This window comes from Bombina bombina, chromosome 3, assembly GCF_027579735.1.
Source record: "Bombina bombina isolate aBomBom1 chromosome 3, aBomBom1.pri, whole genome shotgun sequence".
In the NCBI taxonomy this organism is placed as follows: domain Eukaryota; kingdom Metazoa; phylum Chordata; class Amphibia; order Anura; family Bombinatoridae; genus Bombina; species Bombina bombina.
In genome coordinates, this window is record NC_069501.1 from 747773072 (window position 1) to 747785382 (window position 12311).

At 38.0% G+C, this 12311-nt stretch overlaps 1 protein-coding gene across 1 annotated transcript in view; it reads left to right on the top strand.

Moving 5' to 3' along the window:
- The window catches only part of CFAP47 (cilia and flagella associated protein 47), an 801982-nt gene that overhangs the window by 487612 nt on the left and 302059 nt on the right, over positions 1-12311 (top strand). Inside the window, 1 exon segment of the mRNA XM_053705439.1 lies at positions 4932-5043. Within this exon segment, the coding sequence (XP_053561414.1) occupies positions 4932-5043 (112 nt within the window).

Here is a 12311-nt window from a genome sequence, read left to right on the forward strand (position 1 = left end):
TGAAAATGATAATTTAATGAATGTGGTTTAGTGTTTTTGTTGAATTGTGTTCAGATACAGCTCATTAACAGGGGGACAGTAAGTGAGCATAACCCAAACAGAAGAGTAAAGTAGTATTCTACATCTCTTGTGATTCACAAATTGTGTTCAGATACAGCTCATTAACAGGGGGGCATTAAGTGAATATAACCCAATACTGACAGGAAGTCAAAGGGTCAATTCAAATTTAAATCCATAATTTAAAACCCAGAGTTTGAAGTTAAGTGTGCAGTGTCCACATTATTTAAAATAAAGTTTTTGACATTGAATATTGCTAAGCCTCCCTTTTTCATGGTTATTTGATTTAATTAGGTACAAACCCCATATATGTTATGTCTGTTCAGTCAGAGGATGCAGTATCTATTTTTATTTTCCTCTGTGTCTCCATTTATTTAAAGACTGCTGTTAACTTGTAATTCACAAATCAATTGAAAGCTGTTGCATTGTGTTTTAAATATGTGCTGCTTTTATACAAGTTTATATTAATAAAAAGGAGATAATGAGTCATTTAAAAAATATAAGTAATTATTGCAGTTAAATGTTTTTAGAAATAATGCCACTGTAAAGTAACTGGTTAAACACATAGTCAAAGGGAGACATTTAAAATTAAACTTTAATGATTAAGGTAGAGCATGCTATTTTAATAGACTTTTCTAGTTATTTATATTTTGAGAATTAGCATCAACTGTTACTGGCCCCATGTCAGCAAATCAAATTAGGAAAGGAACATGAAAGTCATAATTACATTTCCATCATTCAGATAGAAATTGCACACAAAAAAACTTTCTATTTTACTTTTATTATTATGTACTTCATTCTTTTGGTATCCTTTGGTGTCCTTTGTTGAAGAGCATACCTAAGTGGGATGTGCACGTGCATATGAACACCATATTGCAGCAGCTGTGTTGGCAGTATTGATAACTTTGTGTAAAACTTGTATGGTAAATTATTTCTATTTTTACTATACAGTAGTGAGTAGAGAAGAGATTGTGTATCATTCTAATTGCTTAGTAACTGGCACTGTGCCACAGAATTGTGTGAGTGTGTATGTGAGCAGAGTGTGTGTGGGTGTCAGTGAGCAGAGTATGTGTGCTTTATTCTCCAGGTAATCAACACATTTCCGATGAGCTGGTGCTTTAGTGCAGTGCTTCTCAACAATGGTCCTCAAGTACCCCCAACAGGCCAGGTTTTCATTATAGCTGAATCAGTGCACAGGTGAAGTAATCAGCTGATCAGTAACTCAGTGGTTACTAACTTGCTCTCACCCATCACCTGATTATGTCACCTGTGCACTGGTTCAGCTATCATTTAAACCTGCCCTGTTGGGGGTACTTGCGGCCCTCTGTACATGTGTTTCTCCGGCGTATCATATCTAGTGCCTCACCAGCCTCTGACCTCACTGCACATCACTGCCATGGCGAGGCCTGTTCTGAGTGAAACCTGTCCTGTGAAACCACTGTATGGTCTTGTTCACCATGCTGCAGCTCAGTTTAAGGGTCTTGGCAATCTTCTTATAGCCTAGGCCATCTTTATGTCGAGCAACAATTCTTTTTTTAAGATCCTCAGAGAGTTCTTTGCCACGAGGTGCCATGTTGAACTTCTAGTGACCAGTATGAGAGAGTGTGAGAGCGATAATACCAAATTTAACACACCTGCTCACCATTCACACCCGAGACCTTGTAACACTAACAAGTCACATGACACCGGGGAGGGAAAATGGCTTATTGGGCCCAATTTGGACATTTCTACTTTGGGGTGTACTCACTTTTGTTGCCAATGGTTTAGACATTAATGGCTGTGTGTTGAGTTATTTTCAGGGGACAGCAAATGTACACTGTTATACAGGCTGCACACTCACTACTTTACATTGTAGCAAATTGTCATTTCTTCAGTGTTGTCACATAAAAAGATATAATAAAATATTTACAAAAATGTGAGGGGTGTACTCACTTTTGTGAGATACTGTATGTATATATATATATATATATATATATATATATATATATATATATATATATATATATATATATATATATATATACTCTATATAATATTTTGTTTTAAAAGGAAAACACAATAACCATTGTAGGATCATAAAAACAGCGGTATAAAAATATGGTAACTGTCAACACAAACTTGCAGAATAAATGTAATTGAGAAAAAAAAAGGAAAACATTATTTAAACTCGAAAGCAAATCAAGCAAAGACAGAACTGAAATGCAATGAGTAAAGAGTAAAGAATGGAAACAGGGAAAAATGGAAAATAAATCAACTTTGTTTTGACATTCTTGAAATTAGATACAAATTTGAATATATAAAAACAATTGACATTCTTTTTTCAGGATTTATTTCAATGCAAATTTTACTTAAAAGGACTTTAAAAACCTCTTGTTTTGTATAGGATTTTTTTTTCTGTTTTTTTTTTCAATGCTCCTTAGAGACCAAAAAGTAAAATTTGTAATGTGGGTTTTCAAAATACTGCAATTTGCCTAAACCAGTTATATGATTTAAAGCATTTGCGGGTTACCTCATTTGTTTTTCGCCTATCTAGGGAACATGGGGCAAACAGAATTTTATTAAGTAATGCTAAATAATTAATTGGAGAGTTGACAAGTTGCATAGTAAATCTAAAGAGTTTATTATTCAACTGAGCTCAGTGTTTGACTACCAGACCCCAACAATTACACAGTGGTATATTTATGTAATTTCTGTATAAGCATAGGTAATTATAATTGCTCTGATACAAATCCATACATTTAACAGTTATTTCATGTCAATCTAATACCTTTATGTCCATTATTTTTTTCTGAATCAATCTCACAATTGTAATGGTTCTTATATGTGACTATGAAAAATATTATAAACTATTATACGTTATTTATATTGGAAATTACATATTAACTTAGGTGAACAATATTAATTAAGCAGCCACTCACTATTAGGAGTAATAACTAATCTGAATTGTGCTGTGTATTGTGCACCATTTACTATCCCACTCTGTTCCCTATCTGGTCATAATGTTAATAGGCAAATATTGATTTCCATAACAGCAGCACTGCAAGTCATAGGGCTGGTATAGCACTTTTTTTGTTTTGTCCTATTTAAATGTCCCTGTATCTGTCTCTCATCTTCTTCCCCCAGTATATTCCCCTCATGTCACACTGAAAATATCTTATTCTTTGTCATACAGCACTAGTCATGACCACATTGCGGCAGGCAGTTCTGTCAAAATCCAATGTGCAGTTTTGATGGGATGTGCTGTTCTGTGTTGTTGCAAGGTTATATAGTCTTATGCTTAGTATTTGTTTGTCTCTATAGCTGATAATAAATCCTCTTTCTGTGCTGACAGTATGGCTTTATATTAGCAGGCAGTTGCAGAGCCGGGCTACAGACTGGTGAATACAGCTCCTTTAAGGGATATTAAACAGTGCTCTGTTGGTAAAAATAAATAAGTTAAATCAAAGTAAACTAAAAAAGAAACAGATTGTGTTACAAAAAAAAAAAAAACAGCAAACAATTAACTTGTATTGATGCAAAATTAGCACTTAGTAATTCTCAGTGTAGCCCCTGTCCCCAGGGTGATACAAGTGGAGAATTTGTAAAACCTAAGTTTTAATAACATCAGGCTAAGATAAACCTTCCTGCAGAGGCCTCCTCCTCCTTGTAGGGCTGTGACAAGAAGTAATGGACACTGAACAAATGTATTATAAAAAAACTAAATAAAGGATACAATCTATTTAAATAAATGAATAATACATATTGCAATGAGTTCTATGAGGTATAAGCAACTGCTTGCTTAGTCCCATTTTTTATTACAGCAATGAAACTGACTGTTTAACATCCCTTTGATTTGCATTGGTCATCTGATTGGCTGCTTTAGTTTATCAGTTGCATTAATTAATTGACCTTTTCTTTATCATGCCTCTTAGCATAAATCCATTCCCCATGTTTTACTGGTTTCCTTTTCATTTAAATCGTATTCTGATTTACCTGGTCCTATGTCAAAATTCCACTGCTTTATATTTCCATTTTTCAGTTTTCACTATAATCACTTACTGCATTTCAATGTAATATGAAATGTCTATCACTGCATAACTAATAGATCATTCTTTATCTACTTTCTCTCTTTTTACACTTTTTTACTAGTTTACTGCATTTCCACTATGGCCTAAAATTCAATGATCTCATATATTTTATCGAATTCCCCTTGACAAAATCCTGACATAGTGTGTATTTTCTTAAACTTGACTAACTTATTAGTTATTGCTCGTAACAAATGAACTTCCTAACTACACAAGAGATATAATAAAACTTTATTAATGAAATATTGCACAAAATATTTATTTTTAAGTAAGATAAATAAACAGTATATTATTAAATGTAGTCCACTAGCCTAATTTACAATGCTGTCAAGTCTTGTTGACAGTATGCAAGTAACAGTGTATTAATACACATTATGAATACAGGAGACAGGCAAGCTGACTGTCATAGACATTCTTCAGTCCCCCAATCAACGGTTACAAGTACTGCAAATTCACAAAATTTGATTGACACTCAGATTGCATGTTATGATAGAGTCTCATGTGCTATAGAAGCCATTTTTGACTGTTAAGTACAGACTGCCATTTTGATTGATTTACACCTTTATACAGTCAAAAATGATTACTATTAGAATATTACAGGCTGCATTTGGTTTCTCAAATATTTGTTCTATTTTTGTTGTAGAAATGCATCTGTCTCCTGCAGGGGCAATTAATTTAGCAGATTATGCTATCTTTAAGAATTAAGGTAGCTCTGATTCTCCATTGGTGTGTGGTAGGAAAGAGAAAATGGTACTTACAATTTTTTTTCTTCAGCTAAAAGTAAATGTTTCTTAATTTTCTTAATTTTAGGTGTCATCAGATATTCCATATGTAAGTGGACCTAACACAATCACCGTAACACCTGGTACATATTCTTTCTATAAAATGAAAATATCCCCTTGGAAGCATGGCTTGTTTGAAGGTAATACAATCATATCATAAGTTAAGGCATTCAAGGGGAAAAAAAGTTTATTTTTCTATTTAAACAAATGTCATATGCACAATTATTTAGCAAGGTAAGAAACACATGCATACCTATAAACAGGGACCCTGAAACATATACAGTAGGTCTGTGCAGAACAGAAAACAGCCAGCACTCTGTATTTTGCAAATAGAATTGTGAAGGATTAGTGGGGGCTGAAGAGAAAGGGGGTAGATTTAAAGTAATGAAGAACTGCATCCTGGCCCCAGGTGGTCTTAGATTGGCCAAGCCTATCAAATAATGTTACATTAAAGGGACAGTATACACCAATTTTCATATACATGCATGTATGAAGAAGAATATGCACATATACCGATATAAAAATCCAGTATAAAACCTTTTAAAATGTACTTAGATGCTCCCAATTTAGCACTGTTGATGAGGTTATTCTGGGAAACACATTTAAAGGGACTGAGAAAGACGGAAAAGCAGACCCTTCCCCTCTCCCCATGCATATGAAAAGACCTATTACACAAACAGGAGCAACAGGGGTCTGTAAATCAGTATACATCTAAACTTTGGGACTTGGTTAGGAGTTTGAAAATATGCACAATGTTATTTAAAAATAAGCAAAACCAAACATTTTTACAAAAACACTCCCAGATGGGCTAAATAAATGGATCATCTACAAAACATGCAAACAAAAATGTTTTAAATAGTTTAGAATTAGCTTATTTACCTTTATTTTGTTACTTGAAATAGAAGTTATTGCCTGTTGAAACAGCCATTTATACTGAATATTTCAATGCTGCAGTTTTGACTGTAGAAAAGCTATGCAATCAAGAAGCAGCAGAAAAAAAAATCAAACCTTAGTGGGGTGTGAGAAAGGGAGAGATAGCACAGCCCATTTGAAAGGGTGTTCATGCAGATGCTATGAATACAATAAACTCTCATCAACTGCTTACCTAAGTACATTTTCCCTTTAAAGGCTATCATTTTTTTGTTTTGTTCCTATAAATTATATTTCTGTGTTCACATGCATTTATTCTGGTAAAAAGGGAAAATTAAACAAAATACAATAAATTGTCATACTGATTCACTGTTTGATCTTGCTGTAGTCATGTAGTTATTAAAACTATGATATAAATGCTGTACTATATTTCAGTTTAATTAGACAAAAGGACTAAGAAAAAATATCTTTATCTAAGAAACTCTGTCAACTTTTATATAAGATATGGTTGTTTGTAAATTGCATTAAAGGGGAATCGCAGGGATTACTTATATGTTAGTATATAGCATAGATAAAGTACTATATTATAAAGACCTGTATGGAAAATAAATGCTTTATAAACATTTAGGCCTAGATTACAAGTTAAACAATACATTTCATCACTCATTAGCGCTAACTGGGCTCAAGGTTAAAAAATTAGCACCCCCCAGGTTAGCGCTGGTATTTCAAGTTGAAAGTAAAAAGGGCGTGAGTGAAAGACTCAGATGTGCTAACTTTAGGACTTCGAATATTGAGATAGTGCTAACTCCCTCTCTCCATATACTTGGGGAACGCTAAAGAAAGCCTTTTCTATCTATTACTCACAAGCTAACCCAACACTGCGCTAGACCAACTGCACTAAAGCCGAAGGTGTGTTAGGAATACTTCAAATTTCTATGTTCTTTATAGGAAAAAAATGTTCTTTTTATTTATAATATACATATACATCTAGATCCATTGAAAGTAATGAGTGTGCTAGAGCGATGCCGGCTGCACAAAACCTTCTCCATAGACTTGTAATATAAAGTTGCGCACTGATTTTAGTATGGTCCAGAGATTCTGCTTATCGCATCCCATGCTAGTATTAGCGTGCCACTTATAATTTGGGCCTTAATATTATAATTTTATTTAATATTAAGCCCGAAGCAGCATATGGATATACCACTAAGTAAACCCTCTCCCTAGTCTCCTCTGCTGTGACCAGTCAGATGTCAGGTGTAAATAAACTTGGGCCCTACTATAAGCTCTAATTTCTAGGTTTCCCACTAGTCTGAAAAATGCAAACAACTGGCTCCCCCTGGGGTGGTGGGTAGTGGAGACGAAAAATGTGTTTAATGCAGAGTAAATGGGATGGAGGGCAGCTAAACTACAGAAAAGATGAGTTTGTTTAAATTATTAAATAGAAATAAAAAAATTATAGAAAACTGGGCACTGATAGACTGCTGCCAGTACCTAAGATGGTGGAAATCAGAGGGGAGAGGGTTAGAGAGCTTTTTGAGAGAAATCAGGAAGGTGGGAAGGTAAGGGGGTAATCATACACTAAAGAAAATAATAATAAAAATAAAAAATAAATTAAAAAAAAAAAGGTCTAAAACTGCATACTGTCAGACTGTCTGTCAGTACTTATGATGGGGTGACCAGTGGGGGGTGGGAAAGGGCAGAGAGCAGTTTGAGAGGGATCAGGTAGGGATCAGGAGTTATAAGTGTTAGGTTAACATTAAAGGGTAATCTCTACACTAAAGCTAAAATTAACCTTATAAGCTACCTAATTAACCCCTTCACTGCTGGGAATAATAGAAGTGTGGTGTGCAGCTGCAATAAGTGGCCTTCTAATTACCAAAAAACTATGGCAAAACTATATATGTCTGCTATTTCTGAACAAAGGGGATCCCAAAGAAGCTTTTACAACCATTTGTGCCATGATTGCACAAGCAAATTTCAGTGAGAAACCTAAAGTTTGTGAAAACATTAACTATTTATTTTATTTGATCGAATTTGGCAGTGAAATGGTGGCATGGAATATACCAAAATAGGCCTAGATCAATACTTTGGGTTTTATACTAAAACAAAATATATATTTTTGATAGACAAATAATAAAAAAAGGCTCTATATCTATTTAAATGTAGTGATTGCAAAAATGCTCTGGTCTTTTGGGGAAGTTGTAGTCTGAAATGCCCAGTCCTTAAGGGGTCAAATGGCATGTTTACCTGAATTATGAAATAAATAAATGGGGTTTTATGTCCCTTTAAAAAAAACAAAAAACAACAACTCGTAATTGTCTGATTTTGTTTGGCCTTTAGTGTGCTGCTTTAGTGTGGCCAGTGACAAGTGTACACATAGGTTAAGGATTTAGTTTAGGCGTTGTTTTACTGTGTCCACTTTTCATAATTGACATTTGTTCTGGGTGCCATGAAGTGCGACAACCTGGCCAAATGCTCTCCTCTTCTTACCATGCACAAGCAGGCCATTTGTGCCATGTCACATATAATTTGAAGTAAAGGGTTGCAAGAATGTGTATATGATCTATGGTCTTATGTGAAATTGTGACTGAGATTGATGTAAGGTTTAATGTAAGCCTGCAGTTTACAAAGGACTTCAGGCCAATGGGGTCTAATCTACAGTCTGATGTGGTCATGCGGCTGAAAGTATCTGCAAGGCTCTGTGGTCTGATTTGATATGGCCATGAGGCTAAGTGGGCTTTAGACTTCTAGATGGAAATATTGCTGAGAGGGAGTGTAATGTCATGGGGTTTGATCTGAGGTATAATTTAAGCATCTGGCTGAAACGTGCTGTAGGGTCAGAAGGACTGATGTGGGTGTTCAACTGGCTGAATTTCAGGGTTGGCTCTGTGGTCTGATTTGATATGGCCATGAGGCTAAGTGGGCTTTAGACCTCTAGATGGAAATATTGCTAAGAGGGAGTATAATGTCATGGGGTTTGATCTCAGGTTTAATTTAAGCATCTGGCTGAGACGGGCTGTAGGGTCAGAAGAAGTGATGTGGGTGTTCAACTGACTGAATTTCAGAGTTTGTTCTGTGGTCTGATGTGGTCATGTAGCATTAAGGAGAGGCAAGAGAATGTGTTCTGATCTGAGTTATAATGTGGCCATGTGACTGAGAAGGACTTCAGGGACATATAGCTAAAGGGGTCTGCACAACTATGTCTAATTTCAGGTGTACTCCTGACTTCATCTGCCACCCCTGGTTATCTCTTGGTTGTCCAATAGTATTTTTGGAAGACAGTTGCCAACCCTATATACATTACATTTTGTATTATGCAATTTTGACCTATGGAATTTTGTAGTGCTATACAAATAAATAATAACAATAATAATAATTTTCTTCATAAATGGAAAAAGTCCACAGCTGCATTCATTACTTTTGGGAATTCAGAACCTGGCCACCAGGAGGAGGCAAAGACACCCTAGCCAAGGCTTAAATACCCCTCCCACTTCCCCCATCTCCCAGTCATTCTTTGCCTTTCATCCCAGGAGGTTGGCAGAGAAGTGTCAGAAGTTTTGATAATCTCTTATGGAGGGTAGTACTCTTTGGAATGGGACTGGAGTTTTAAGTAGTCCTATCAGCCTCTCAGTGAGAGCCTGGATGAAAGTTAGAGTCTGGAGATGCAAGGAGAGTCTTTCTGCAAAACCATCCCGACTCATGTTAACAGCTCCACCAGCAATCAGCGTTGACCAGTTTCGCTGCCTGCTTTCTTTTCTCAAGTCCATGTCAGAAGCGATGCTACTATCTGTCACACTTGAAGAGCCGTGTTCCTGTTCCACGGTGTAGATTTCGGTAAGAACATTTCGTTTTACTTTCATCATTCTGTAATACAACTGTTTATCCAAGAGGGGCTACAACCTTTTGGGGATAACTTTAACACAGGGTCTCAGTGAGGCACCTCTGTATCTTGGAATCAAGGGTTAATATCTCCCGAGGGGGGTTATTGAATGGTCTTTAAACATGTTTATTATGTGATTCTGTCTGCTAATGTGTAGTGACACTTAAGCTCAGGGCTTTTTCGGAACATAATGGCCTATGGCAAGTGAAGCAGCCTTTACGGTCTGGTGTGCTTTTTCATGGACTGCACGGTACACCTTGTGACCGGGCGTGGTTACATTTTTGCTCTCCATTTCCGCATTCCTGAATGTGTGGCAATGGAAAAATTTCTGGTTCACTGGTGTCTGGGTCCTAGGAGGGGGTGAGTGCCCCAGCCATTGGGGGTGTAAGATGCCGTTAATATTTTTCTTATTGGTCCATTTTTTCCAGTATCCCAGATATGGAGGATCTTAATTTTTGGAGACGGATGCCTCTAATTCAGATTCTACTTCTTGTGAAGAATATGAATTTGCCCGGGTGATAAATGCCCATCAGTTATGTTCTGAATGCCGTTTCAGAGTGCTCCATTCCTTGGGATCGGAGATTCAGGGGTCTACTGAGCGCTGGCGCATTTAAAGCTCCCAGACGTGTGTTTACGATATTGTTCTGTTAACCATGTTCTGTTAACCATGGCTCGTCAGGTGTGGGATTGCTTGGTCCAGTTCAGCCTTCTGGAGGAGTAACTGCCCCTGACGTTTCAGGGGGTCAACCTTCTGGGCCAGGGTCCTCATTTGCAGGACAGATAGCTCAGCAAGCCGGACAGATAGCTCAGCATGCTAAGGCACTGTGTCTGAGCTCTGAAGCAACCCAAGGGTTGCAGGCTCGATCCCTGGCGAGGTCCACTCAGCCTTTCATCCTTCCGAGGTTGATAAAATGAGCAGCGCCTTGAGACCCTTACGGTGATTAGCCGCGCTTTACAAGTACCCAATACATACAATACATACATACCTACATTTGCCCCAGCGGAGGTAAGTTTTGCCTTTCATTATAGACTGGCGCACCTTCGTGTTCTACTGAGGTAGTTTTGGCGCTGCTGGAGGATCCTACTCTTAACGGGTTGGTGGATGCTCAGTCTTCCTCTTCGAATGGCATGCACGATTAGACATAAGGGGATGAAGTAATCTTCTTATCGTCTTCTTTTATTTGTGTATCCTTTTCCAGTTCTGAGCTTGGAAGTATCAAATCCCTGTTGGGCTGGTCCTGTGGGGTTGTCCGTTCTTCCTGGGAGATAACCTGTGGGTTTGCCCTATCTTTTATGTTTATTCGGGTAGGATGGATTTTATTTGATTTTAAAGCTCATGTCTGCTATTATATTTAATTTGGAAATTTCTTCTCTGGAATGGATACTCGCAATTTTGTGGTAGCTCTGTTACTTCTATGGAGGTTTTTTTCATGAGTGAGGACATGTTTTCCTCCTAGGGTTGTCTGTTGTTTATCTCTCTCTTCTAGGGGGTGACTTCTGTGGTCTTTGACAGTCCTGGGTGCCCTTTGCTTCAGGCTGGTCCTGACTGGGTACAGATCCTTCTTACTTGAGGTCTATATCAGACACGTGGCGCCCGTTGTGCCTGACTGGTCCGGCTGGGGCACCAAGTGGTTCTCACCACTAATGGGTTGTTTTCCTTGTTCTTCGTTTCAAGTTACAGCTAGCATCTAAGAGGACACAATGGTCCTTGGTTTGCTTAGGGGCATAGGGGATTGTATTCAGTCCTCATTGGCCTTTTTAATTTTAGTCAGCCGGGGCTCTGTTGAGATCCGCTGCGACATTCCAGTTGGTTCCCGATCTCTGTGGGAACTAGCGTACCCTCCTCCCCGTAGGGGGTTGTACGTTTGGAGGATTTCAGGTCCTTTATTCCACCAGTTCTTGGTGGACTTGCCGAGGCTTCTTTGGGTTTGTCCTTTTAGGATTTGTTCCCTGTTTATATTTCTCTTCCTTTGGGTCGAGGCTGTCTGGACTTTGTCCTGCTTTTTTTGATGGCTTTTGACTGTTTAAGTTAGGAAGTTTAGGGCCTTGCGGCTCTTGCCACTTCCGGGAGTTAGTCGTTTCCACATTGGGGACAATAGACTGTGTTGTCTCCTTCTTTGTAAATATTCCCTTAGTCTTGGACTTCAGGAGTGTTGTCCATTGTGCCTGGGGCTCTAGAGTGGCTTTGTGACTTTGTCATTGCCTGACTCCCTTTTGGTAGGGTGTTGGTTTCCTACTAGGGGTGTTCTCTCCCCTTTTGGGCTTGGAATTTTACGAGTGAGGCCAGTACCTGGTTTCTGGGTTAGCCCGGGTCACATTCCCTGTGATGTCTGCTCTGCTTCAGATGGGGTGTCTTGTGCTCCCCTGAGGGTATAGTTTTTTTAGAATGGCCTTGGGTCCCAGGTCCAGGTTCTTGTCCTGACCCTTCTTTGGATGTCTGGAAACTTATGTTCCGGTGGACTGTTCAGGACAGGGTACTTGTCTTGGATCCTTCTTGGAAAGTCTGGAGATTTTATGATCCTGTTGGAATGGTTCGGGACAACCCAATGTTTTCATTAGTGGACTGTTTGCCCTTATGGGCAGAATGTGCTTCCCTTTTTGGTGAGGGAGTTGCAATCAACAGTTGTGTCTGGATGATTCAACATTCGGTCCTGGACT